The sequence below is a fragment of the Daphnia carinata genome, chromosome 2 (assembly GCF_022539665.2).
Source record: "Daphnia carinata strain CSIRO-1 chromosome 2, CSIRO_AGI_Dcar_HiC_V3, whole genome shotgun sequence".
Lineage (NCBI taxonomy): Eukaryota > Metazoa > Arthropoda > Branchiopoda > Diplostraca > Daphniidae > Daphnia > Daphnia carinata.
In genome coordinates, this window is record NC_081332.1 from 2755079 (window position 1) to 2779931 (window position 24853).

General features: G+C 41.4%; 5 protein-coding genes across 7 annotated transcripts; 3 read left to right on the top strand and 2 right to left on the bottom strand.

Annotated features, from left to right (window-relative positions):
* Positions 1-539: 539 nt before the first annotated feature.
* On the top strand, positions 540-6747 carry LOC130701685 (toll-like receptor 3). The gene is made up of 7 exons (XM_057523628.2): positions 540-806; positions 881-2864; positions 2936-3039; positions 3098-3629; positions 3695-5074; positions 5154-5349; positions 5412-6747. The coding sequence occupies exons 2-7, from the start codon at positions 2706-2708 to the stop codon at positions 6272-6274; spliced, it is 3234 nt and encodes a 1077-aa protein (XP_057379611.1). The 5' UTR covers positions 540-806; positions 881-2705; the 3' UTR covers positions 6275-6747.
* Positions 6748-7193: 446 nt separating this feature from the next.
* Positions 7194-11869, top strand: LOC130701676 (tubulin polyglutamylase TTLL5-like). Its single transcript, XM_057523613.1, has 14 exons — positions 7194-7317; positions 7380-7615; positions 7698-7806; positions 7874-8190; positions 8262-8355; positions 8417-8494; positions 8561-8739; positions 8805-8880; positions 8945-9068; positions 9141-10040; positions 10118-10217; positions 10280-10448; positions 10513-10691; positions 10759-11869. Exons 2-14 carry the CDS (start codon positions 7566-7568, stop codon positions 11141-11143), a joined length of 2760 nt encoding a protein of 919 aa, XP_057379596.1. The 5' UTR covers positions 7194-7317; positions 7380-7565; the 3' UTR covers positions 11144-11869.
* LOC130701680 (nucleic acid dioxygenase ALKBH1-like) lies at positions 11868-13217 on the bottom strand. Its single transcript, XM_057523616.2, has 7 exons — positions 13035-13217; positions 12850-12958; positions 12584-12780; positions 12336-12529; positions 12137-12234; positions 12019-12084; positions 11868-11947 (listed from the first exon to the last, which is right to left on the bottom strand). Exons 1-7 carry the CDS (start codon positions 13167-13169, stop codon positions 11883-11885), a joined length of 864 nt encoding a protein of 287 aa, XP_057379599.1. The 5' UTR covers positions 13170-13217; the 3' UTR covers positions 11868-11882.
* Positions 13218-13248: 31 nt separating this feature from the next.
* Positions 13249-23979, top strand: LOC130701681 (uncharacterized). Of its 3 annotated transcripts, none has more exons than XR_009420591.1 (7): positions 13249-13393; positions 13453-13622; positions 20506-20805; positions 20885-21028; positions 21105-21663; positions 21720-21946; positions 23339-23979. XR_009420591.1 is itself a non-coding variant. In XM_059494263.1 (3 exons), exons 1-3 carry the CDS (start codon positions 13307-13309, stop codon positions 13902-13904), a joined length of 471 nt encoding a protein of 156 aa, XP_059350246.1. In that variant the 5' UTR covers positions 13249-13306; the 3' UTR covers positions 13905-13910. The 3 variants fall into 3 exon arrangements, 1 of the variants encoding a protein (XP_059350246.1); XR_009420590.1 differs by having other exon boundaries at positions 13453-20438; positions 23339-23967; XM_059494263.1 differs by lacking the exons at positions 20506-20805; positions 20885-21028; positions 21105-21663; positions 21720-21946; positions 23339-23979 and adding an exon at positions 13691-13910.
* LOC130701677 (F-box only protein 47-like) lies at positions 21261-23377 on the bottom strand. The gene is made up of 10 exons (XM_057523614.2): positions 23118-23377; positions 22909-23051; positions 22750-22839; positions 22579-22695; positions 22478-22519; positions 22215-22416; positions 21991-22140; positions 21735-21919; positions 21497-21650; positions 21261-21401 (listed from the first exon to the last, which is right to left on the bottom strand). Exons 1-10 carry the CDS (start codon positions 23329-23331, stop codon positions 21304-21306), a joined length of 1395 nt encoding a protein of 464 aa, XP_057379597.1. The 5' UTR covers positions 23332-23377; the 3' UTR covers positions 21261-21303.
* Positions 23980-24853: the final 874 nt, after the last annotated feature.

A 24853-nucleotide genomic window follows, 5' to 3' on the forward strand; every position in this document is an offset into this window, starting at 1 on the left:
TCTCAAAATTTTGCTACTAATGGAGCGAACAAAAAAACCTTTTAGAGGTTGAAACAATTGACGTTTTATAGTAAATTTTATTTTTATTTAAAGAGTTAACAATGATTAGATACCGCCTCAACGAATGTTTAAGTATGCAGCCTAGTTGTGCGTCGAGGTCATGAGAGCGTCCAAATACTATTACTATTTTTTATAGTTTTGGTTTTGCACGACAAGATGGCTATCTCTCGCAAAAAGATGTACCTTGAAAGAGCTCTTGCTGCGCGTCAAACAATTCCATCAATCGTTCCAGCGGTTAGCCAAAATACCTATATCCTTTTCTAATCTTTTTGAATCAAGAATCCAACAACTTGAAGCGAAACGTGTTTCATTTTTTTTGTTCCTAACCAGACAGCTTTTTTAATGGCGGAAGTTATTGCAGGTTTAACCTACTTCCGTGAGTACAAACGCAAGTGGCAGAAAACAAAAAGTGGGAAATGCGTAACCGCTTTCTTTTCTTCATTTAGTCCTGCATTTGACGACTAAATGCGGCCATTTTTTCTCCGTCAGGATTTCCAAACGTCTCGTAAATATCGTCTTCGAGTCTAGAAAATTTAATGAGATGCAGATAAGGTGCTTGGAAACAATGCGATAATTACATAGAAAAGCAACACGTACATGTTTCGCTACATCAAGAGCTAAATTTGGATCCGGGATGTAGTTGACTCATCTGCATCGAAAGATGCTGGGTTTGTTGCCGTGTGAGGGTGCAGTCAAGTCGCCAGACGCGTTCTCCTCTCCAGGTTATTCCTCCGCTTCCAAGGACGGTAATATTTTCGTGCTTTAACAAAAGAATAATACTTTCTTTTTACATTTCTGTTTTGTACACAATTTATTTCAGAGGGAATAATGACTTCAAAGTTTTTTCAACCACAGCAAGTGTTGGAAAAATGCCAGAGGGAAAATGATGTTTTCATCCAACGTATGTAATGGGAAATCTGTTGGCCGTGTGTTGCATATTTGCACCTGTTGACCGGTCGGAAAATGACATTGTAGGAGTAATGGTAACATCGTACTTTAATCTTCTGGCAACTCTATAATTTTGGTTTACAGGCCGTTGTTTAACGTTCATTGCCAAATGCCGGCCTTGGAAATCCTTTAATGTTTCGCAAAGCTTAAGCTAAGCAGTCAACAAGTATGGGCCACCGTTGGAACGATTTGCTAAGCTTCTTATAACCAGAGTTGAGTCTATTTCCTTGTCTCCAAAGTTTCCTTTCCCAAGGACGCTTTGAATGACCATTTCAAGCTAGCGGGCACCTTGGCCAGTCACACACAACCAAACAACCTTTCCTTTTTATCTTCCAATTCGCCGTTTCTGGCATACTTAAACGAAAGTGATGGTGTGTGTTGTATTGCAACGACCTCGACAGAGACGCATGTTTTTATTAACAGAAGAGCTACGCCCAAATTTTATTTGCCTACTTTCCAGTGTATAATGATGCTGATTTAGGGAAAAGGAGAGGCTGGCAGTACCGTCCTTTCCTTTATGCGTTCATTACGAACATTTTTACATGAGAAGATGTGATCAATCGTTGGGCGTTCATGCGGCGAAACGCAAAAAAATCGAGTGAATTACGTAGAAAGTGAGAATTGAAGTTAGTGCTGACTCAACGGGAGCGCGGCAAGTACGTATTTTTATGTTCAAATAACGAGATTCTTTATTTAGAAAATTGTCGAGCAATGGGCGTCGTTCTGCATCAATTTGCCAGTTAACGTTGGAGAAAATTTCTTTCTTTGCTTTCGTCATCGTTTTCGCAGCTGCCGCATTAGCACCCCTGCTGAAATGAATGTTTTCATCCTCCTTCCGACGCCCTTTTTCGGATTATTTGTATTTTAGAGATTCTGGAAGGTATCAAAAGAAGTGGTACAAGTGTTGTTGGCCTGCGGAGGTGAGGGGGAGGCTTCGAAAGTGGGTCATTGGCCTAACGGGGGTTCACATCGGCTGGTCTATACCAGCTGCCTGCGTCGAAGTCCCCAAGTTGAGCTCCAACTCTCGTCAAGACTCCACGTGTTTTGTGTGCGTGTACGTCATTCGTTCACGCAGTGCAGTCGAAGCTTGTTTGCTTAATCGTAGTGATACATCCGTGACATTCCGCGCATTGAATCACAAAAGAAATCGTTGACAGTAATCGGACCCAGTTCTGGTATTCCAAGACATAATTTGAGAGCCCTACTTTTGTGTTTAACCGACTGGCCTAAATTCTATCGCGTACCAATTGCTTAGTGAACTAAGATTTCGTTCGTTCAAACAATTCCCCCGTTAGAATTTCGATATTGAGGGTACCTATTTCATGGGAGGTCGACTTGCCTTGTGTTTACATAGGAAAATGTCGTACGATAATTGAAGCCGTTTTTCAGCCTTTCAAACAGCTGACTGAGAGAAATCGCCGAGTTTAACACAGAGAGTGAAAGTCATGCGAGTGTGTACAGGGAGTGGAAGAGGCCAGTGAAAAGTGAAAGAGTCGAGTTTCCTTTAATTCAATTCTTGCGCAGACACACGCACCCACTCACACTCCGAAAAAGGTGGCGAGAATTTTAATATAGAAGCGACAGGCGAACTTTTGGCTGGCCTTGACTCTGCCCACATTTCGTTTTCTACTGAACAGACGTCTTTTATTCTCCCACAATCAGCAAGTGACTCGGGAAAAATCTCACCACCATCAAGAATGTCTTCCCGGATCCTCTTCCTGCTACCCTTTTTGTTTTTACTTCACTTACAAGTTTCTTATTGCGTTTACATTCCACCGGGACCCAAATATCCGTGTCCGCAAGAACCAAGGCTTATCTATCCATGCGTCTGCATCCGAGGTGCTGACACTGGTCTGGTACGTAAAATAATTCATACTTAAATAAAAAATACTAACCCTTTTTAATCAAATCTTGAAAATATTCGCAGGTGATACATTGCAATCGAACTAATTTGGCTACATTGTCTGTTGGAATCAATAACGCCCGAGCACCAATTGATGAGCTACTTATCTCACATTCTCGCATTACTCGGTATGATAATTATTTCCTTCACTTTTAGCTGGTGTCATTTCTATGATGTTGAACCAAGGTTGTACGGGCCATTGTTCCATAACATCGAGATTCGTCGACTCGCCATCATTGACACGCCTCTGAGTTATATAGAAGATGACGTCTTCCTTGGCGTATCCAACTCAACGCTCGTCATGCTTAACCTCACGCGGACGGAGCTGGTAGAAATACCCGAGGGTCTAAAAAAGCTCTCGTCTTTGACCGTTTTGCGAGTGGATCAAAGCAAACTTGATAACGTTTCTAGTCGAGCGTTTGCCGGCCTTCATTTGGAAGAGTTGCGTTTGATAAACGCAAACATCTCGCAACTGATGCCAGAGGCTTTTGCCGGCCTCGACAAGTTGAAGATGCTCGACTTGCACGGCAATCAATTGAAAGATATACCTAAAGGTATCTTCCAGCCTCTGCGCAACTTGGAAGTCCTCGACGTCGGTCACAACTTCCTGTCGAAATTACAACCGACCTACTTCTCCGATCTCGCTAAGCTTATCAACGTTAACGTGTCACACAACGGACTGACTGAATATCCTCGCGGAGTCTTTGCACGCAACACGGTAATAAAAAACAATCGCCCTTACTGAATTTGATGTTTTATTTCAAAACTCGTTCTCTGTTTCAGGTGTTGCGAGTAATTAATATGAGTGGGAATAAGATTCAAAAATTGGATTCCAATTCGTTCCGCGGAATGCGCTTCCTCCGTCGACTTTACCTCAGTGACAACCGCATTACCGATATTGGCAGAGGAACATTCGGCGCCGTTACTCGTATCGGCACCATCGATTTAGCGCGCAATCTACTGACAAAAATCGATTTTCAAATGTTTCACGAACTGAACCTTTGCGAGCATATCGACGTGTCCGACAATCAAATCACCCGCATCGAGAAAGCCGCCTTTAAAGACATTTATTTGGCCCGAGTCAACATTAGCTACAACCAGCTGGAGTTGGTGGAGGCGGGCGCTTTCGTCAACTGTGCCAATTTGACTCTGCTGGATTTTTCGCATAACAAGTTGACCGGATTTTCGCGCACTGCTTTCGATTCCACAACGTATCCGTTTGAACTACGTCTCGATTTCAACCAAATCACCAATCTTTCACATGTTCCTTTTGAATTCATGACGGGCATCGCGATATTGAACGTCAGCTACAACCAATTGCAGGTGGTACCGAAGAGGACGTTTCCCAAGTTATACGAGCTCCACACTGTCGATTTTTCGCACAATGAGCTGACTGAAATTGACGGCGCGACAATGTCCAACTTGTTTACTCTGCGCCACTTAAACCTCAGCCATAACAACATGGGATCGCTGAGTGGCTCATCCATTGGTAACATGCCAACATTGATTGAATTGGATTTCAGTCACAATCAAGTGAAAGAGGTAGCTAGAAGCGCATTTACTCGCCTTTCATCCATCCGTTGGCTCTCCTTGGAACATAATTTCATTTCCAACATCTTCACGTTGCCTATTTCATTGCTGGAACTCAACTTGGCCAACAACCGTGTGTCGAAAATCCCCGCCAACCGCATTTGGCCGGTAATGAATTCACTGCTCTCACTGGATCTGAGTAACAACGAAATTGGCGATAACCTTGAGTCGGGTAGTTTCGCCAATCTCATCAGTTTGCAAAAACTTGATTTGAGAAATAACTCGATTCGGACCATACCTTATCAAGCGCTCGCCGACTTGAATACTATTCAGTACATCTTCCTCGATTTTAACAACATAACCGAGTTGAACCGTGGCGCGTTTGGCCGTCTTCCCATTGTCTTCCAATTAGGTCTGAGTCACAACAACATTAGCCAAGTCAGCGAGAAAGCCTTTGAAGGGCTTCTCCAACTCCTTCACCTCAACATGAGCTTCAACGCCATCTCTTCCATACCAACGGGAGCTTTCCACGGATTGGTATCGTTGAGAACGCTAGATCTCTCATATAACAACATAGAAAGGCTGGACAATAAAACACACTCGTTGTTGGAAGATTGTCTCTCTCTTGAAAGGGTATACTTTTTTTTATTTAAATATGTTTAATAGAAAAAAACATTTACTGATGATTAAATAATTACCTTTAAAAAAATAGATCAACTTGACACACAATCAGATATCATTCATATCGCCCAAAACGTTTCCTGAGAGTCCGTGGATTCCATATCGGTTGTCTGAAATTGACTTATCGTTCAATCAGATGCCCGTTCTATCTAAAGAAATCCTCATCGGAACAAAAAAAGTTCGCCAACTTAATCTTAGAGGAAATATGCTGAATGAAATTCGAAAAGGTACAGACAATACTATACATTTCATTTGACATTTTTTAAATCGTGTATTTCTTTAATTACAGGTGTACTTACGAACATGACCAGCTTGGAATCACTTGATTTAGCCTACAACGGTCTAACGCATTTAATGAAAGGCTTGCTGGGCCCGTTGCCTAATCTGACTCAATTGGATTTAAGTCATAACTTAATGATTGATATTCCTATTGACGAAATCGTTGCTTCGCCTCGGCTCAAAATAGTCAACCTGCGCTCCAATCGCCTGACGCGCTTTTACGACGAATTCATGCCGTTGATAGAGAACAATTCGACACAAGTCTTTATGGAAGGCAATCCAATTGCCTGCGACTGCCGACTGAGGCCACTGCAGTTTTGGCTGAGTGGCATCGATCTACGAGACGATAACCCTTGGAGTCAAACTCTATGCCAAGAACCGCATTTGCTGGCCGGCCAGACTTTGGCATCCGTTGACGACGAATCACTGACGTGTGGTCGCAGCGTGAATAACAAGGCCAACTACGCCATCGTCAAAGATGTCGTTTTTCGTGAGGTAACGAGTCTAGGCTCATCCATCATGTACAGCTGGTACGTGCAAACGCGACAAGACGTGGGTGATTTTGCTGTTGAAGTCCGTCCCCTGTTGAAAGAACCGCAGCAGCCGGGTCAACCAGATCTGGTCAGTCCTCCAGTCATTTCAAAAGACGTAGGCTACGGTTTGCGTTCAGATCAAATCGATGGTATCGATCGACCTAGCCAATATGTCGTATGTATTAGAGCTCGAGACAGCTTGGGCTACCTCCGACCTTGGAAACCCAATCAGTGCCAACCGGTAATTAGTAACCATGCTTCAAAGGCGACTATGTTTCATTTTGGATCTTTCTTTTTCCTCGCCGCGGCGATTCACGTTTTCCTCGGCATTGCCCGTTGACATTTCCCATTACCTTGAAGTGCCCACACAACTCGAAATGATGAGCCTGTTTCGATGCCAAGGTCTTGGTTTTGTGATAATAATTATTATACAAGCTGCACTCGTGTTATTGTTTTCCCCTATGCTTTCGTTTTCACACGAAAAACTACTTATCATCATAGCATATATATATGACTTACGTCGTCGTTATACGTGGGCTATGACTGTACGAATTTGATTGGAGATACACTGTTGTATTGTCGTTGTTTGCTAAAAATATTTTAAAAAAAAGAAAGTCATTCTGCTACGCGTGTTGTACCTTATGAAATATTACTTTGAAAAGCAAACGCTATCCCATAAATTGCCGTTAGCGATAGTCCCCCAACAAAGAACACGTGAAACCCTTGTACTTGGTCCCTGAAAGTGCGTGACGTTTTAAAAAACTATTACATGTCGTCATTTTTATTTCCCTTTCTTTTTCTACTGCTATGGTTCTTTTTGTAACGATCCAACTATGTAGGGGACTGTCGTTCGATCGATTGCTACGCACACCCAACCACATCCGTCCCGTACTATTGACTGTTGTTCATTCATTATAAAATATTGTGCGCAATGTTGGTAAGAAGCGCAACGCTATAAAAGTAGGTCGAAGCTCGTCTAATCTTATGATCAACTATTGTAATTGAATTACCATCATCAAGCGTGATGGCTTAGCAGAACGGTGTTACTCAACACGGTTTAATCTATTCGTGGCCTCTTGAGATGGCAATCAACTTGCCCATGCTGCGAGTTTCCAAAATAAGATTCAACGAAAACAAAGAGAAATCGTGTTTTATGGTGACCAACGAACGAAAATAAAAAAAAATAAATAAAAAAAAATACATGTTTAATTCATGGCTCACAAGGAGTGAACTCCCCCAGAAAAGGAAAAGCCCCAACGGTTATTTAGGGGAAAAGAACCACAAGGTTTCGTGTCGATAGTCATCTCGCCACACAGTCATCGACGATGTTTAAAAGACCGATATGTACCTCCTACCAGCAACGATAACATACCCCCAAAAGTGGTAGACTTTTAAAACATGTACGTTACCATGGTAACAGCGTACAAAATTTCTTTTCCCTTCAGTTTCTGACAGGCAAAGGTGGAGACAAGTCGTGAGTGAAAACATGGCCCTGCTGCAACTCATTCTTTAGAATTTTTTTTTTTTTACTAGACTCTCTAACTCGTTTGTTTCGGAGTTTCCTATCCAGTTTGAGTATATCAAGTCGTTTCCTACATGTCTCCAGCTTTAGTCAGTTGTTGATAATTATTATGGCTTCTGCAGCTCCTGTCAACAATAATAACGAAACCGAAGATCCAGGGTAAGCGACACGTTTTCTTTCTCTCTCTTTTTTTTCTAAATTGACTGTTGAGAAGTCAGTTTGTTATATTTTCTGCATAAAGGGAGGATTTACACTTACTAGAGAACTGGCTAATCCAGATAGAGTCAGGAAGAAAACCTCCTGTTGCCAAGTTTAGGCCAAGTGTTTTGTCAGGGACGCCACCTTTCCAGGTACCAAGAGATCTGTTGGTTGAAGACGTTTAGATAGGCTAAATGTTTCTTTTAATAAATATTAAAGGCTGGTAAAGCTTTGAATTTAACTTTCCGAACTGCTCAAAGTGACACATGGCTGGTCAGTGCACTATTAGCTTCACATGGCCTAGGAGAGGTATCACAAACGTGCAATGACTTCAACCTCCTTTGGACTGGGTCCCACCCCAGGCCACACACATTCTCCTCACTTCGCTCATACCAGAGAGTCAACCACTTTCCACGTTCATATGAACTGACAAGAAAGGACAGGTTGTACAAAAATGTAGCAAGGCTTCAGCACTGTCATGGGTCAAAGCACTTTGATTTCCTTCCACCCAGCTTTGTCATGCCAAATGAATACAGGTAGCACTGTAAAGCACAAAATGAAATGACCGGTCAAATACTAAATTGGTTACTTGATATTGGTTTTCAAGGGATTTCTGGTCAGCTCATCATAGATTGCATGGGCCCTGGATAGTCAAACCGGTTGCCTCGTCTCGAGGTCGTGGAATCTATTTAGTTAGTAAGGTAAATTTTCTTCTTTTTAGCTATACCTATAGGGTGATAACGTTTCCGTGTGATTACCTAGCCTGATGAAGTCCCAATGGAGGAATCTGTGCTCATATCCAAGTACATTGCAAATCCGTTGCTGGTCGATGGCCATAAGGTAAAGGCCTTTCAACTTTTTTGCGTTTAATATTTCAGTTTTAGCTTAACGAAATGTTTAATTTAGTGCGATTTACGTCTGTACGTTGCTGTAACTTCTTACGATCCGCTCGTCATTTACTTGTACCGACACGGAATCGTCCGTTTCGCCGCAGTGAAGTATACGGCTGATCAAAGCAGTCTGGACAACCCCTGCATCCACTTGTGCAACTACAGCATCAATAAGTATCACGCCGACTTTGTAGTGTAAGTAGCATGTTTATTATCAGGGTATATTACCTGTAATCACACTTAACTGTTGCCTTTTGCAGTTCTGAGGATCCCAGTGTAGAAGATGTCGGTCATAAACGATCGCTAACAGGATTTCTGAAATACCTGCGAGCTCAGGTGTGTCCGTAAATCTATCTAAATCCGTTTAGCCACATCTGTTACAAGCTATTTGTATTAACAGGGAAAAGACGTATCTCGCCTGATGCGCCGGATCGAAGACGTATGCATCAAAGCTATTATGGCAGCTACCCCTCCAGTTGTTGCAGCTTGCAAAATGTTTGTCCCTCACCGAAACAATTGCTTTGGTAATCTATAAATTATTAGAATATTTTTGCCGAATTCATTTTGCCAACTAATTCTTTTGCCGGCTGTTGTAGAGTTGTACGGCTTTGATATTCTCGTCGATGCGGATTTGAAACCGTGGTTATTGGAGGTGAACTTGTCACCTTCGCTTGGCTGTGATTCGCAATTGGATCTGCGCGTTAAATCAGCCATGTTATCCGATTTATTGACGCTTGTAGGCATCCCTGCAGTGGATCCTACCACCACGCCAACCACCCCTGGATCAATTGCTTCGCAAAGGCAAGGTCGAGCGAAGACAGCGCCCACATCCACTGAACGCAATCAATATCGGAGGGCACAATCAGCTGACACTGGACCACGGACACGCCTTCACCAGTCCCGCGTCGTCAAATTGACGGGTAGCGCGTCGACCCTCACTGCGGAAGAGTCACGCATATTAACGCAATTGCGTGATGATTACGAACGACGTGGTGATTTCAACCGCATTTTTCCAACCGAGGATTCCTGGTCACTTTATGGTGACTTTATTGAGACTCTTTGCTCATCGCCGGCTCTGGCTTCTCCTGGAGTTAACTTTAATCGAATGGTCCACGATCGACTCTTCCCGCTGATCAGCAACAATCGAAACAATTCAGCAACAGTTGCTTCAGTTGCAGCGGCTGCATCAGCAGCTGCTGCTGCTGCAGTTGCCGCTTCAAATTCCACATCGAGTGTGTCTTGCGACTCAACCGCTTCCACTGCTACGAGTCTCTCTGCTTTAAATTCTGCCAAACTTCCCCCCAAAGTCCCCAAGAAAATGCTTCGACCGGCGACAAGATCGAACCCAGCCGCAGGAACTTCTGCGCGGTTTAGTAGCTCGAATTGGGCACATCCCAACTGGCGTTCCTTAAACGAAGAATCTGATGCTGAGTCTACTACCTCGTTTTACGAAGATGCGGTTCTTCAATCACTTACCATAGACAACCGTCGACCAGGTACTTTGTGCGATACGAAAAAATAGCGATTGCACAGTAACACAAAATATATATTTATCCTTGTACATTACAACTAGGAATGATTCGGGGAATTAAAAAAGCTCCGGCCGTTGAAGATTCCCCAACGAGAATCAAGAAAGAAATCCATGATCAGCTGTCAAATCAATACATCCTGAGGTAATTAGCGTACTCATATGATAGTTCTATGACAATTTCGCTTTTTATTTTTACAATTTTAGTCAGGAGCAGAGCCGTCGAGGTTTTTCGCGTTATTTGCGCTTTGTGCAGCAACGGTTACCTGGTCTCGAAAATTCTACAGATTGCGTAAACCAACTGGATCTGATTGAGCGTTTCTTACAACGGCTGGGATCTGCTGGGCGTCTCCGTTCCGCATCCCCGTCTCCAAAGGTATTTGATTAAAATTCAAACCAGTTGTAGTTTTCTTGAAGTTGTAACCGCCTTCATTCGACAGAATCCTGTAAAGAAATTGACAGGTAGTGATCGCGTGGCTTGTCTGGCAAGTAAACTGGGCGAATTTCTTGATCGCTATGAACAATCAAGTAGTCATCATCATGGCGATTGTGAAGGTGACCTCAAAGAGCTTAAGGTGGTGTCTTCGCCCGTGTTTGACGACTTTCTTGAACTTGCAAGGTTGGTTTAGCTTTCACTTAAAGTATTGCTTAATGATCGTCATCAATCAAGTATAATTTGTTTGCAGTGAAAAGGAAATTGAAGAAGTCCTCTGTCAGCATTCCAAAAATGCACCCTGTTCACACTTTCTGTCGGGCCGTTGTTATCCACGCTCCCATCGCTCAAATAGCGACAGCGTTCGCAATGCTAATTTAGGGTTGCTCCGTGAAGCATGTTGTCTGACTTCATCTTCTTCGCCGGGCATCTCTTCGACAGTGGGTGTTCGATTGAATAGTAGTCGCGTAAATAGTCAGAAAACGAAAGAAGAGAAAGTCGATTTATCCGGTCGGAGCAATGTCGTCGTCAGCTTCGATTTACGATGCGCCAGTAACCGTCGACAACTCACCCCTGCCAATAACGCTCTCAGGCCTCTTACTCGATCAAGTATACTCAAAAGAGAAAAATCTATGTAACGTCTCCCTCTTACGTGTCATAAGGCTCCATTTCTTTGATTGCCTTCGTTGGGTGGTTTTGCGGAAAAGCCAGAGTTTAAATGTTAGCGCCAGTTTTAATTTTAGTTATATTTATATTAATATTTTTACTATTACTATTATTATTTATTTTTTTTTTTTTTGCGAAAGCATTAATCACAAAGCGGTCGCATTTATCGATTTTACCCAAAGAGGCAACTACCAGTCCCACCTATTTTGAAAAGAGAATAGGAGCTACTTGTTTGGTTTTATGTTAAACGAGCTTAATGAGAATTCTCGACAACGATATTTACTAGAACGTTCAATTCACTGATCGTCTTTGAATTTGGAACAATTCTTTGAATAAGCCATGTAAGATACAACCAGCGCATAGAGCAATTATTCAGTTATTAGTAAATTAGATTTTTGTCTTTTGCTTCTAGCTTAGCCAAGTGAGTACTAGACGTACTTACGCCAATAATGTGTTCAATTAACGTATATTTCGTGCCTGCCTAAGGATGGAAATGAGTGCAGTCTTGTTACAAAATGCTGTTGCATACTTCCTCAGTAGGCAAGCGGCTGTCTGGTATTTTGTAATTCTCTCGGCGTTTACCCATACTATACATAGTAGGTTTTTTTCTTTTTTCTTCCCAAGATTGTACTACCCTCCCTTTCATATACGGCCCTTTTAGAAAGTGCAATAATACAACGAACATGATGCGCCAACTTCAGTGAAATGCATTTATAGGTTGACCTGGCGAACATTTAAATTTAAACGCATTTTTGACATGACTGTCGACCAGCGGCCTTGGTTAAAAAGAATAAAATATAACTGTAAGTGTGCACCAGTATTTACTTGAAATAACTTAATGATTTACCATCGACGGCGAATTCAGCATTCGAGATTATTTTAGGCACGGCATGATAACAAAGTCTTGATGGACCTAATACGAATTGTTATTCATCGGTCGACGAGACTATCTTGCACCCAAATACCTGACATAATGACAACATCTCCACTGTGGATGAACATCGGGGTTGGTGCAACGTTTTTCTCGGTTCCGCCCAGCAAAAAAATTGCAGTTTGACCAAAACTAGGCAATCACAGAAACAAACAAACCAGGTAAAAGTTTTACTTTATGGCAACTAATTTAAACAATGAACTTCTCCTTACAAACCACAGTATAGTACTAACCTTATAGAAATCAATGGAGCATCATGATTTTTTTCTGAGTGATCAGTATGACCACCAATTGATGAATCAAGGGAGTAATAATTCACTATAGCAGCTTCTGCTGTAAAGGTTTCGAATCCAACACATTTAGCTATAATGGAGGAAAGCTGACTTAGATCGCAAGGAAACTTATCTCTATAGTTTTCATCATACTCCTATACAGAAAAATTTCTAATTTACTCAAAATTAATTTAAAAGTATTTAAATACCTTTGTATCCCAATTATGGTGGTATCCAAGGGTGGCCCATCTGAGTTTTTGAAGGATGGTGTCATCACTACAATTTCTGATATCAATATTTTGTTTAATATTAATTGGGTTGGGTGGAAGACAATAATTCTCAAATGACTGTTGTATCCAGTGTTCTATTCCACTTTTTGTAAATGGGTTTGATATGAAAAATAGCCCTTTGAAACAAAAAAGGTGAGTATTGGTTATATTTATGACAATTGATGGAATGCTAATTATTTCTATACCAGGATGTTTGTTAATGGTGAATATGTTCCAATCCTTTAGTGGTGTCAAACCTAGATCGTTGTAGGTGAAACTCAATCTATCACAGCAGGGTGAATAGGTTTTGATTCCCTAGAATCCAAGTAATTACAAACTGACACATTAATAATTTAAAATGATACCCAGCGAATTTGCGGGAAGCACTAACATTTTGCCCAAAAGTCTTTTCGTCTTGAAAATTAATAACGCCTGTTAAATCAGGAGATGGGCATTTTTGCTTGTAATATTTAAACACTCTTCGGAAATTATCTGAATCACAATTTGTTATTCTTTCCTGCTGCATTTTTTGGTTGATAAATACGAAAAACAAAACACAACTGTAGCAGACGACACAGTGAAATTTTTTCCAGGAGCGGGTGCAGAACTTCAAAATCCTGATAAATAAAACACGCTTCGTTCTGAAATCTGAATGACAAAAGCATGTCTTCGACAGACCATGACAATACGTGGAAATTACTTCATCCAGAACTACTGTCACGAGACGAACTCCTTTCTACGCTTAGAGAGGTAAACGTGATTCAGTTGATCCTACAATTCATACTAAATTTAAAATGTTAATAAAACAGAGACATGTCAAAGTTGATGAAAACATTTCACATGAAAAAGAACAATTGGTGGAACTGTTCAAAAGGGTTGCAATGCCACAAGCACAACGGTCTTGTTTTAAAGATAAGACAACTAAAATGGAAGTCGAAAACACCCAGGAAGGAAAACCAACAGTGTCAGCATCTAAACTGTAAGTTCAACCTTTATTTCATTACTTGGGAAATTTGCTGAGATGTACTGCTCTTTATATGGCTTCAGACATTTTTCCCAAAATGGAAATCCGTCGAGACAAAACATTATTGTACAAGGAACTTCAAGTTGTGCCACAACAAGTTCATCATCCTGCAGTATCATGGATGTGACTCAGCAGTTAAAGAAAGCCAAAATCAAGCGCAGTGCATCTCAAATGAGTGGGCATTGCACCAAAGATGGAACAAATCTCCCAAAACGGGAAAGAATTACATGGCCTTGAATAGTGTTAAGTGTATTGTGTGCAATGTTTTATGCCCCTGCCACTTATTTAGCTTTTCTATTCTTTTGGTAGAGAAGGGAGAAAGTGACATAGGTTATTGACAATGGCAAGTGTTCACAAAACTTTTGCCAATAAAACCTTAAAATTTTTGTATCGTTTAATATCTAAGACGTTTGAGTTGAGCGGAATAATCTTACGCAGGAGATTATGACGTACTCTCCGGACAAGCCAGTTTTACCTGATTCGGGTAGCACGTTTGCCCCAATGTGTAGGAGGCAACTAGTACAGTAGCGTTGTTAATGGGACATCCTTGTGGGCTTATCCATTCCCGGTCAATCTCACCGTCGAAATTGCCACACAGACCGCAGTGTTGATTTTTGTGAAACCAGGTGGGAAATACCGCCACATGACTCCCGCTATAGTGAATCAAAAGTCCAGCTCCAGGTGATGAGATCACGTAAATAGGAGCCTGATAGCGTACCCTGTATTTGATGGGGTAATTACTGATATGCTTCTACCATTTGCTTTTCATGACTCACTTTAAAACGTAGAATTTATCTCGTCCCTCTGGTAAAGTATACGCATTATTCGTAACGTCCATTTCGACGTCATTAGCTCGAACGGTAAACTGCTTTCGTCGACCACTTTCATCCGGTATGATTTCTATGGTATGTCCGCCAACTTGTACCTTTGTTGCCTTTTTTGATACAAATGTTTTATTTTTCTGGAGATATCGGAACATTATTAAAGCTTTTCGAGGTTTTACCAAAGGATAGAGTCCCGCTGTGCGCCGAACAAAAACTCCAAAAAGGGGATTTGATCCGCAGTCACTTGTGATTAAAGTGTAGCAAGGTGAGAAGGAGTTGTTGAATTTGACCTTATCCAACGTCCTGATGTATTGCGATGTTACAAGACAGGAGGCTGTACGTAGCAAGGATAGATTAAGTTTTTTTAGAGAAATAATTTGTACTTGATTAAATTAGCTTACGGAAAACGTCCCCCTCGTAGGCGATTCGTGTAGTTCGAGGAATACTCGTCGAAGGCAACAGGAAGTTGCCGAAGGGTAGATTGACGGAGTCGTATCTTTCAATAACGTTATTGGTGGCCCAGTGCAAGTTCACAATTTGGCCACCATCATCCATTTTATCCGGTAGGAAAGTCACATTGACTTGAATGCGCCCCACTTCTTTGCTTTGACCCACTTGATCGGTGTTGCTGTTGGGTTCGGTTTTCCAGTACGGCAAGAGGGACAGGCTGATTAAGTCGCCCATTTTACCCATCATTTTTTCCAGCTGGAATGGGACAGCAGCGAATCTGAACTCAAAGTTGTAGTTTGAAAGGGTAGTAAAGTCTAAGGCCGCGTGATAACAGGCTTCCGTTTGGGGAACGATTCCTGGTGCCCAATTTTTACTCGTTTTTTCCATGTCGCATTCCTTGTAGGGCCAAGTATTTGCCTCATTTCGCCTCTGCATTACCCACTGTCCTGCAGAAGCCTTAATTCCCATTTTGAAACGAAATTGGTCTGTCGGACACTGTAGTAACAAAAAAAATTTAAACAATTGCTGTAGAATGAAATAGTTCATACCAACCTGATTTGAGGACGAGACGTCACCCATGACGTACTCGATTGATCCTTGGGCAAGGGGGGGCTGATTGTAACCTGAAATGTCGATTATGTCAGCAGGTGTTGGCTGGAAGACGGAATCAGCTTTAAGACATATCATAAAATCCTTGGTGAGGTTTAGTTGGGGAGACCGAACGACAAAGGCACGAACATTGACATTGTTTCTAGATCCTGCATTCTGAAAAAAATTAATATTTTCTACTTAGTAAAAAAAAAAAACTTACTTTTTATTGAGTAGAAAAACTTTTTTAAAAATTGCTAAACTAACCCGGTATTCGTATGTCATGTCGAGTTCTCCCCTGCGATCTGAAGCCGCCGTTTCTCCTTTCCAGTTAAGTTCGATCTTTACCGCCAATTTACCTGACTGCCATGAAACTTCCGCATCGTCACTCACGTTTGATTTCATTTTGAATCGGCAGAATAGCTGTATTTGATGTATTTGTTAGTTTATTGCTACTGGTGCAAGTTTGCTTTAGTCTAGCTTGTACCTCTTTAACCGGAAGATGACTTGATCTAAAGATCCTTCCCCGATATCCGCAGTGACGGCCTTCTGGTTGGACGAACATTTGGTGCTGCAGTTGAATGAAACTCAAATACGCCCAACCAGCAGCATTGCCTCTATTTAAATAGTTTTTGTTATTCATAGTTTACATTCATAACGAAACTGATTGCAACCAACCGATAGTTCATTGAGACTGGGTTCAGGGCTCCAATGACGGTTTGAATTTGTTTTCCTATAGAACGTCCACTGTCGCAATTAAACACCTGAGCATGCGCTTCCGTGCCTAAAAGGGTTGAACTTAAATTGGCAATAGTTTCCTATCCAACAGTGAATTAGAATTCGCACCTCTCTCTGTCTTTTTTAACATCATAACTAACCGTTTTTAAAATGGATCCTTTTTTCGAAATTACGATTACGGGTAGACACTGGGGACAAGCTCGTCTGACTTTTTCATACGAAGTCTCTGATGGCCGGAGCGTAAGGATTGTGCGAGCAAAGGAACTTATCTCAATGGCATTCGTTGCTGTAAAAGAAATTTCAAAGGGTTAAGTAAACCAGAAAAAAAGATTTGGTTGCATGGAAAAACCTTTAGGGTTGACAATGGTAACATCAGTTTGCATCTTTTTGGGATCGGCTATCACTTCAAGATTGAGCGGCACGTTGAAAATGGCTTTTCTGTTGCGAATTACTCCCTGGGTCAGGTTTAGCGGCGTAAAGTGCGTCAAAATTCCATGATCTCCGTATATCTCTCCGCTGTAGTTAAGAAACATTTCTTTTATGTTTTTTCATTCCGTAAGAAAAAAGAAAGAAAAACGATTTACTATAAATTGATGTTGAGATGGCGCCCAACAGTTCCAGACTGTTTGGTTTTGGCAATCGATCCTTTCAAAGAGATGAGAATCGGTGCGCTAAAAACAAAAGATACGGGCAATCCTAATCCATTAGGTTGGGTGTAAAGTAGAGCGCCAGTCGTAGCGTAGCGTTGAATGTTAAAAGACAAGTCGTGGAGAAACTCCAAGTTTGTGACAGCTATTGAAAAGAATAGAAATTCAAATGTTAAGTTTTTTTTTTCGGACGCTCATTGTCTCCTTTTATGTTTAATTTACATGCCAAAGCAGACGTGAGGAAGTTTTTGTCGAAATTGTAGAACATCACTATCGTTCCATGTAATTTGAACACAACGTCCAAACTGCTTACACCTAATTCCCGTCTCGGGGCAAAGTTAAAATCGTCCATCGTGGCGTGAATACGAGACATTACCAAGTCTTCCTTTCTCAGAGTCGAACTGGAAAGATTTGTTATATATTTCCGCATGCCCGACATCCGCACAGTGAACTTGTTAATTGAAATCATTAGTCATCACTTGTTTTACGTATAGTTTTTTTTTTCTTACTGAAAAGGGTTGAACAGTAGTTCCTTTGACGAAATAGAGAACTTTGCCGGCGACGTACCCAGGCAAGTCATCGAACTCTGAACTGACGGTCCTTAAGTTGAGTTGGCTACCAAACGAGGAAGCGCTGTCCAGAAAATCATAGGCGTACTCAGCCGAACTACTCGATTCGCTCATATTTTCGCCAATCAATGCATTGACAAGCTGCTTTGCCTGTTGTCTCCTACGTAAAGGGAATGAATTAGTTATTGATTGCGTGTGAATTCTAAACGAAGCTTAACGCTGGTAGCCTACAGGAGACTGTTGCAAGGATTGTGACTGTTGGCAATAGTTTTAATGGCCGAGATAACGTAATTGCGGACTTGGCTGTTTTTTTCGTCAGACAGGAGTTGTCGCATTTGCTCAAGCGTTTCTGCGCTCACGAACTCGTCTAGGATAATCTGAGCGGCGGCAATCCGTACTCTAAAACTGTCCTTGACGTCCCTGAGTACTCGCAGTAGAATATTCCAAACCTAAAAGCAGAAGAGTTGATAGAGAACAACTAACTTATTCAAAAACGCGAAATTATTGACGGATTACTTTGTCTTGTTTCTTGTAAGGACTTAGACCTTTAATAATGTAAACCCTGATATCATTAGCGCTCTCGTCATCAAGTGCCGCTCTGTTCGTCGCCATTTCCAAAATAGAATCTAACACTGATCCGTAGCCAACATTTTGCAAGGCATGCACGTAAAGAGCTCTTTCGGCAAACGAAGAGGAACTCGCTGAACAACGATCTTATTAGAAGTGGCAACTTATTTGATTTGTAAAACGATTCACCTGCTACGATTTTGTAATATTTTTGTTGCCATTCTTCTATTTTAACCGATCGACAGCTGGAAGGGCTTTCAGAACAAGTTTTCCCGATGAGGCTAGCCACAGCCAATGTGGCTGCGTTTTTAAAGACGCTCAATTGATCACCTTCTCCCGACATTTTTGCATCGAGAATTTGTAAGAATTCCAGCAGTAGCTTTTCTGATGGCTCTTTGACGTAGACACCGGCGTAAGCTACAAGGCGAGCAGCTGTCCATACATCCAATTGTCCTTCAAGGATCAAATCTTTGATGAGAACAACACCGACGTTGCTCCCAGAGTGGAGAATCAAATCCAAAAAGAGATTCCTGTTTTTGGATTCTTATGACTTTTGTGCTCTGCTTGTAATAGAGGGATTTTTTTTTTTACCTGGCGGTATGAAGTTTTTCGTTTTTGGGAGCGATAGCCAGTTCTTTATACAAGGCTTTTGCGTTGATGTAATCTAAAGAGCCCAGCTGATAGGAGACTGAAGACAGAGGCAATACGTCCAAACTGATCCGCTGTTCTGAGGTGTAGGATTCTGCTGAAAGAAATTCTACTGCATTGATTAAGTCAAGTTGAGTCCTGCGACGAAGATTCTCTTGGCCATAGATAAGCGATTCAGGATGCAACATGAGATTCTGTGCCGCTTTCAGGTCCACCCTCTTGTCACTTTCACGTTGAAAAACGAACGTTAATTGGTCTTTGAATAGCAACTTGGATGGGCTAAGCGACTCTGAGGAACGGCGTGTTTTTTCCAAATGCATCGTGAGGCTGCAATCATTTGAAATGTAAAAGAGTTACATACATAACTTATGCAGAGGCAAAGGTTATGTATTTAAATTCTTAATTAGGGTACTTGGTTTTGCTTTTCATGGATGATTTGCTGATTCCAAACGGGTCCAGCCAGACGACACTAGACGATTCAATTTTTACAAGCTCAGGATGGCCTCTGTTGGGTGCTACTACGTAACGTGTCGTGCTAGTTGTTCCTGCTATAGTCTACATCCACCACGATACAGTGTAACATAGAAAAAGCTTTATACACTTTCATCAGCAAGGAGAGACAAAAAGAAAGGAAAATATATAATTAATTCATTGTACCTGATGTTCTCCTCCGGGACAGGACGGAATGTCGATAAAAGTTCTCCATCGACCCAGACTTTCTGGGCACGAGTCCAAATCGCGATACTTTGTGACGCTGTATTGGTTATCAGCTAGCGGAGTAGAGTAGTAGTTGACGCCACATTTTCCATACAGCGATAACTACGACACAGAAACATTACACTGGCTACCTATAATAACGAAAGCGAGAATCACCTCATGGTCAGTATAGATCCTATTGTTGATGCCAGACAGATCAAGTTGCAGTATAGACGAAATCGAACGCTTGAAGTTGGTCGACCAGAGGGGTTCTTTATCATCGAGAAAAGCGGCAGCTTCCACCTTTTTCGTATAAAGAAAAGCAGAATCATTTGGTTACCAGCTAGTAACATTAACAATCTAGACAAATCGCTCTAACTTTAGATCCTGAGTAGAGGAGATGGAATGGTTTGCTCAGCTGTTCATTCAGTTCAGTCAACTCGAGAAATGTATTGCCAGGGGGCGCAGTTGTACTGTCGCCCTTATCGCCATGCTGAATGGCCAGCGAAATGTTCTTGATCTGCATAGAAAAGAGTTTAGTGTCAGTGTCAATTCAGACAAAAATGTTTAGTTGCGGACTTTAAGAAGTGAGCGCCATTTGGAATCTTCAACTTTTGAGATGACGTAAAGTTGCCCACGCAGCCAAGTTGACGTGACAACTTGGTTGTTGACGCCCGATTCACTTTCGATTGATGCCTCCCATTCGTATCGATATTCAATACCCTCACGGAATGGAGACCTGTTTACTGTGTCTGTCCAAACCTGGTTTGTCGCCAAACCTAATTGTAAAGAACAAATATTTGTTCGATGTGACCATGCAAAATGTAATAGAAACAAATTGGCTTTATTATGGAACTTACCGAACAATAGAAAACAGTAGTACAGCAACATGTTTCCAGCCGGTGAAAACCTATCGTTCACCAGAAGATTTTTTAGCTTACTGAACTTGAACGAAATCAGCCTCACTCTTTTCATTTACACATAGCTGTTTCTTGTGATAATGCATGGCTCTGGGCTCATCCTTCTTGGTGCGTTCGTTCATTGGTAAACTATGATAAGACTGCTTCTTAAATTTCATATTACCTTTGACCTTGGTGTCGCTTTCATGCAGCTGGGGTAACTTTGAAAACAAAAAAGCGAGATTCTGACTATCTCAAACTATGGATTTCATCCGCCAGTACTTGAGAAGAATACGTCCAGCATGTAAGCCTATGGAATCCATTCGAGTTACCGTCCGAAATCTGCTGAAACAATAGAAAATTTTAGTTTTTCAATTTGGCTAAAGCACGCCATAAGACGTATTGTCGTGTATCCTTCCATTGTCCAATTATTTGCCGTCGGATCTGTTAACTTGAACCGGAAATATCGATTGGGACTGCCCTTTCTAACACGTATCAAGCTGGCACATCTGGTAAGAAAATGGAAATGATTACGGCACTAATAGCCAACATATCTTTATTTTAAATGGCCTGTTTGTTTGTTTTTGTCAGAAAAAAAAAACAGATGGTTTAGTTTTCCTATTTTCGTAACTGCTCGTAACCGGGGAGTTCAGGGAGGTTCGGGAGCTCAGCAACAACTTACCAAGGAATTTTCAGAATAATCAACGCTCTATGATGTCGTAGTACAAGTATCGTGTACATAAAAAATTTTCCTGGGTCTGCAGATTATGGATGTTTCTTTTCAATCATTTTTCTATCTGTTTTTTTCTAGACTACTGGTCAGCAGAAGCGGATGGCGCACAGAAGCGTTAGAATCGTCAGCAGCGATAATTCCAGGAAAGACATACTTTATATATTCTATTTTTTCTTAGAACTTAGAACGTTAACTTTAGAAACGATAAACCTTTAAATAAAATTAAGAAGTTAGTTGAACTATGATGGCACTTCGACGTGAAAATATAAGGTAGGGATCAGACGGACATCAGTATAATGCTTAAATCTTTCCAGGCGTCCATTAGATCGTGGAAATCGTCGATTGTGTCGATATTATTTCCCCCGTGAACTTCATCTGTGTTTCAAAATGAATCGCCCATTTCACATAGTTGTTTTTAGCTACTATTTTCAAGAGATGGCATGACTAGAAGAAAGGTTGCAAAGTAATACCTTGAACGGCAGTCTCGGCGAAATCATCAGCTAGAGTGAGCACCGCGCCCCAGAGTTTCTTGACGACGACGTAACGTTCGGGCGTCAATCGTGGAGCGTTGATGATGTTGGAGATAAGCTGGTGGACGCAGGACCGATCAACGACGATCTCGTTCTGCAGAATCATGGTAAATGAATAATTTTATTTTTTATTTGCCAAATAACTTAAAAATATGTTGTCTAGTGATATTGTGCATACCCTAAAGTTGTGGCCAATGAACTGGGGAGATATCATGAGAGCCAATGCCATCAGAAGTGACGCTGTTGAGGCCCGACCACTTTTGTAAAGAATGTCAAAATATTTGACGACCAAATTCATGTCGATGGAACTAAGAGGTAGCAGCACGGATGAGAAAGACCGCAGTAACCAACAGTTGGGCACATCTAAGAAGAAAGAAGCACAAAACAAAGGTACCATTTATGGCATAAGGTAGAGTGTGGGAGTTTTGTTTTACTTGAAATGTAGACGAGGACTTCCAGGGAGAGAAACGGAGACCAATTTGGGATCAAGTGTAGGATGCCTATGGTTTTCGCTAATTTGAAAAACACATTGGTATGTTGCTGAAACGCACGGACGTTAAAGGCGAAATTCCAGTCGATTTGGCCTTGAAAATTTCAAATAGTTTTTATGGTTTGAAATCCGTCATCGAAAAATGAAAATGAAAAACGCTAGTCGTACCGTGGACGTTAATGGGGCCGTAGAGGAGAAGAAGGACCTTGGCCAGTTGCGCGGTGCCAATCTGGTTGGAAATGAAACCAATCCAAATAGCGCGATCGTAGTCAGTAACGCACCTATCTAGAAACAGGTAACGAAGGTTTCGGCGTAAAAAAAGCTCGTTCTCCAAGTCTGTGCCAGGCGCATCACACACAAAGCGTGAAATCTGAAATTTTAAATACTTGTCATTTTTTCTTCTTTTTTTTACTACACTACTAAGAAGTTACCGAACGATAAAGAAACAGGCAATCGCTCATGTATGTAAAAACCTATCAAAGAAGAGAAACAATATGACCTTTCCTTCGTGTGTTAACAATTGTAAGCTGACCTTGAGGCATTCGCCCTCATCCCATCCAGCAATGAACGACTGCAACACAGCGCCAACAAAGGGGAGTGTATCAATTGGGAATGAATTGGCGGATTCTTTCTCAACCAAACGTTGAACCTAGAAATGAGTTCAATGAACGTGAGTCCGATTAAAATGTGAGGCACTATTTACCTTTTGCATAAGTTCGTGGAAGAATTTTAGCCTAAATTCGACCGTGAAAAGAAAACTAACTCGCTTAAGTAGTCGTCCGACATGTTGGCTCTGCTGGCATAGAAAATTTATATTCATTTATTCGGTTGTCAACGTTTAAGAGGCGAGAAAACTGCGTACCTGTTCAAGTAGCAGCACACTTGAAATAGGAATTTTTATCAACAGGCGAGCGACTCTCATGGCAAATTGCTCCTCCGTAACGTAAGCATAGATAACTTTGCCTAGTGCCTTTGATGCCATCGACATTTGACTTAAATCATTAACTGAATTCAAAAATGTACAAAATTAAATGCGTTGAAAAATGCCAAACATAATTAAAGAATTGTTACGTGAGAGACGGTGAAGAACGTAGAACATGACCTCTTCAGTGAGTTTACCGAATAGCGAATCCTCTAAACCCGAAGCTAAATACTGGTTAATCTGCATTTCGACCATCACTTTTCGTTTTTTGATAGTGGCATTAGTGAATTTAGAAAAGGCTGTATCTAAGGCATGTTTCACTGCCTTGGTAGAGCTCGCCGTTGGTTGAATCTTGTCGGTCATTTTACAGGACAGTGATGATGGAACCTCCGGAGAAGAAAGCTGACACGTTTTGCACTGAGCGCCAAGACCTTGGAGAATTGCACATCATTTCCCTTCCCTTCACCCTCGCGCCAGAACTCTGCACGTGACTAAGCCCCTGTTGCCGAATGTTTTTACTTAGGTAATCGTGATTCTCCTCTTGATGAGATGGGATCATCCATCAACGTCCGCCGGTCTACCATCATGTTACGAAAAGTTTTTTTTTTAATTTTAATTAATATTCGAAATATCATTTGTTTTGGGAAAAAAAGTCAGCTGATATTTTCTACGAAACAGAGATGGCGTTGAATAAAGCATGGGTTTTTCCCAACCTCTAGAAACGAAAAAGTGTTTTCCATTTTACCCTGTCATTTAGCCAAAGTATTTTTCCTATTTGTGTCTCCCGTAATCAACCGTTAAATTATTTTTCTAATCCAGTTGAAAGCTTCCCTGTTATTGTAGAACAGATTCATGGGATACCAGTTACCAAGCCAATATAAGCAAATCCGTAATCTTCTGTCATATCAGCACGAACTTTGTTCACCATACACCGAGCACGATTAGGTCTTGACTAACCTAGTTCGTGTGCGAAACAGCTATAAACCTGATGCTCTACTGATTAACTATTTCACATCGATAAACGGTAATGAGCAGTTATTTATTATTTGAACAAAAAAAAGTCGAAGCCGTTTTAGAAGGACTGCCACTTGTGAAGTTAAATTCCCATCCCGGATGTTTTTGCAAACATCCTACGCCAGGCATGTTTTATGCAATTTTTGTTTCCAAGCCTTATGAGACCTTTCGATGGAATGAATCATTCTCGATAAGACGTATGTACGTAAGCCGTCATACCGCCTACTCGGAGTTTTAGATCACGCAGGTCGTTGCCGGTCGTGAGTCATGGTCATTGACAGGCTGCTGGTGCTTTTGATAGAAAAAGATTGAAACATTCCGTGTTGGCGAACAGGATGAAGGAAAAAGAAGGACTTTTGTCGCTCTGTCGATTAGTATATCAAAGACTACGGCAAGGAAAAATGATGTATTCCATAAATGCCAGACGCTGACAGCATGGCGGAAAGGCACTGACGTAGAGTTTTGAAGCGGTCAAGGAGATAATGCAGTTATATCGATTAACGTCTCCACGTCTAAAGAAAACGTGGAAAGCCAATATGAAGATTTTTATGCAAAGACACACAGTCCAAAGGTGCGGAAAAGAATTAAAGGCGTTTCCGTCCTTGCAGTCTGGCTAGCTGTCACGAATATCGTACATTTTTGTTTTATCATCACCGTTTTCCTTTTTGTAATTGCATCACATCAAACTGTTTAATGTCACCTTACAAGCAACTACACTATAACAAAATCTTTTTCCAGGTTGGTGCCTTTGCAGTCGATTAAAATGCTTAAGTCGTTCACGTCTAGCGAGTTCGTCAGGTTCGGCCCGCTTGAATTTCAGCTCAGTATTTTCTTGCATAATACATGCAGCTCTGAGATGGTGGCTTCATCA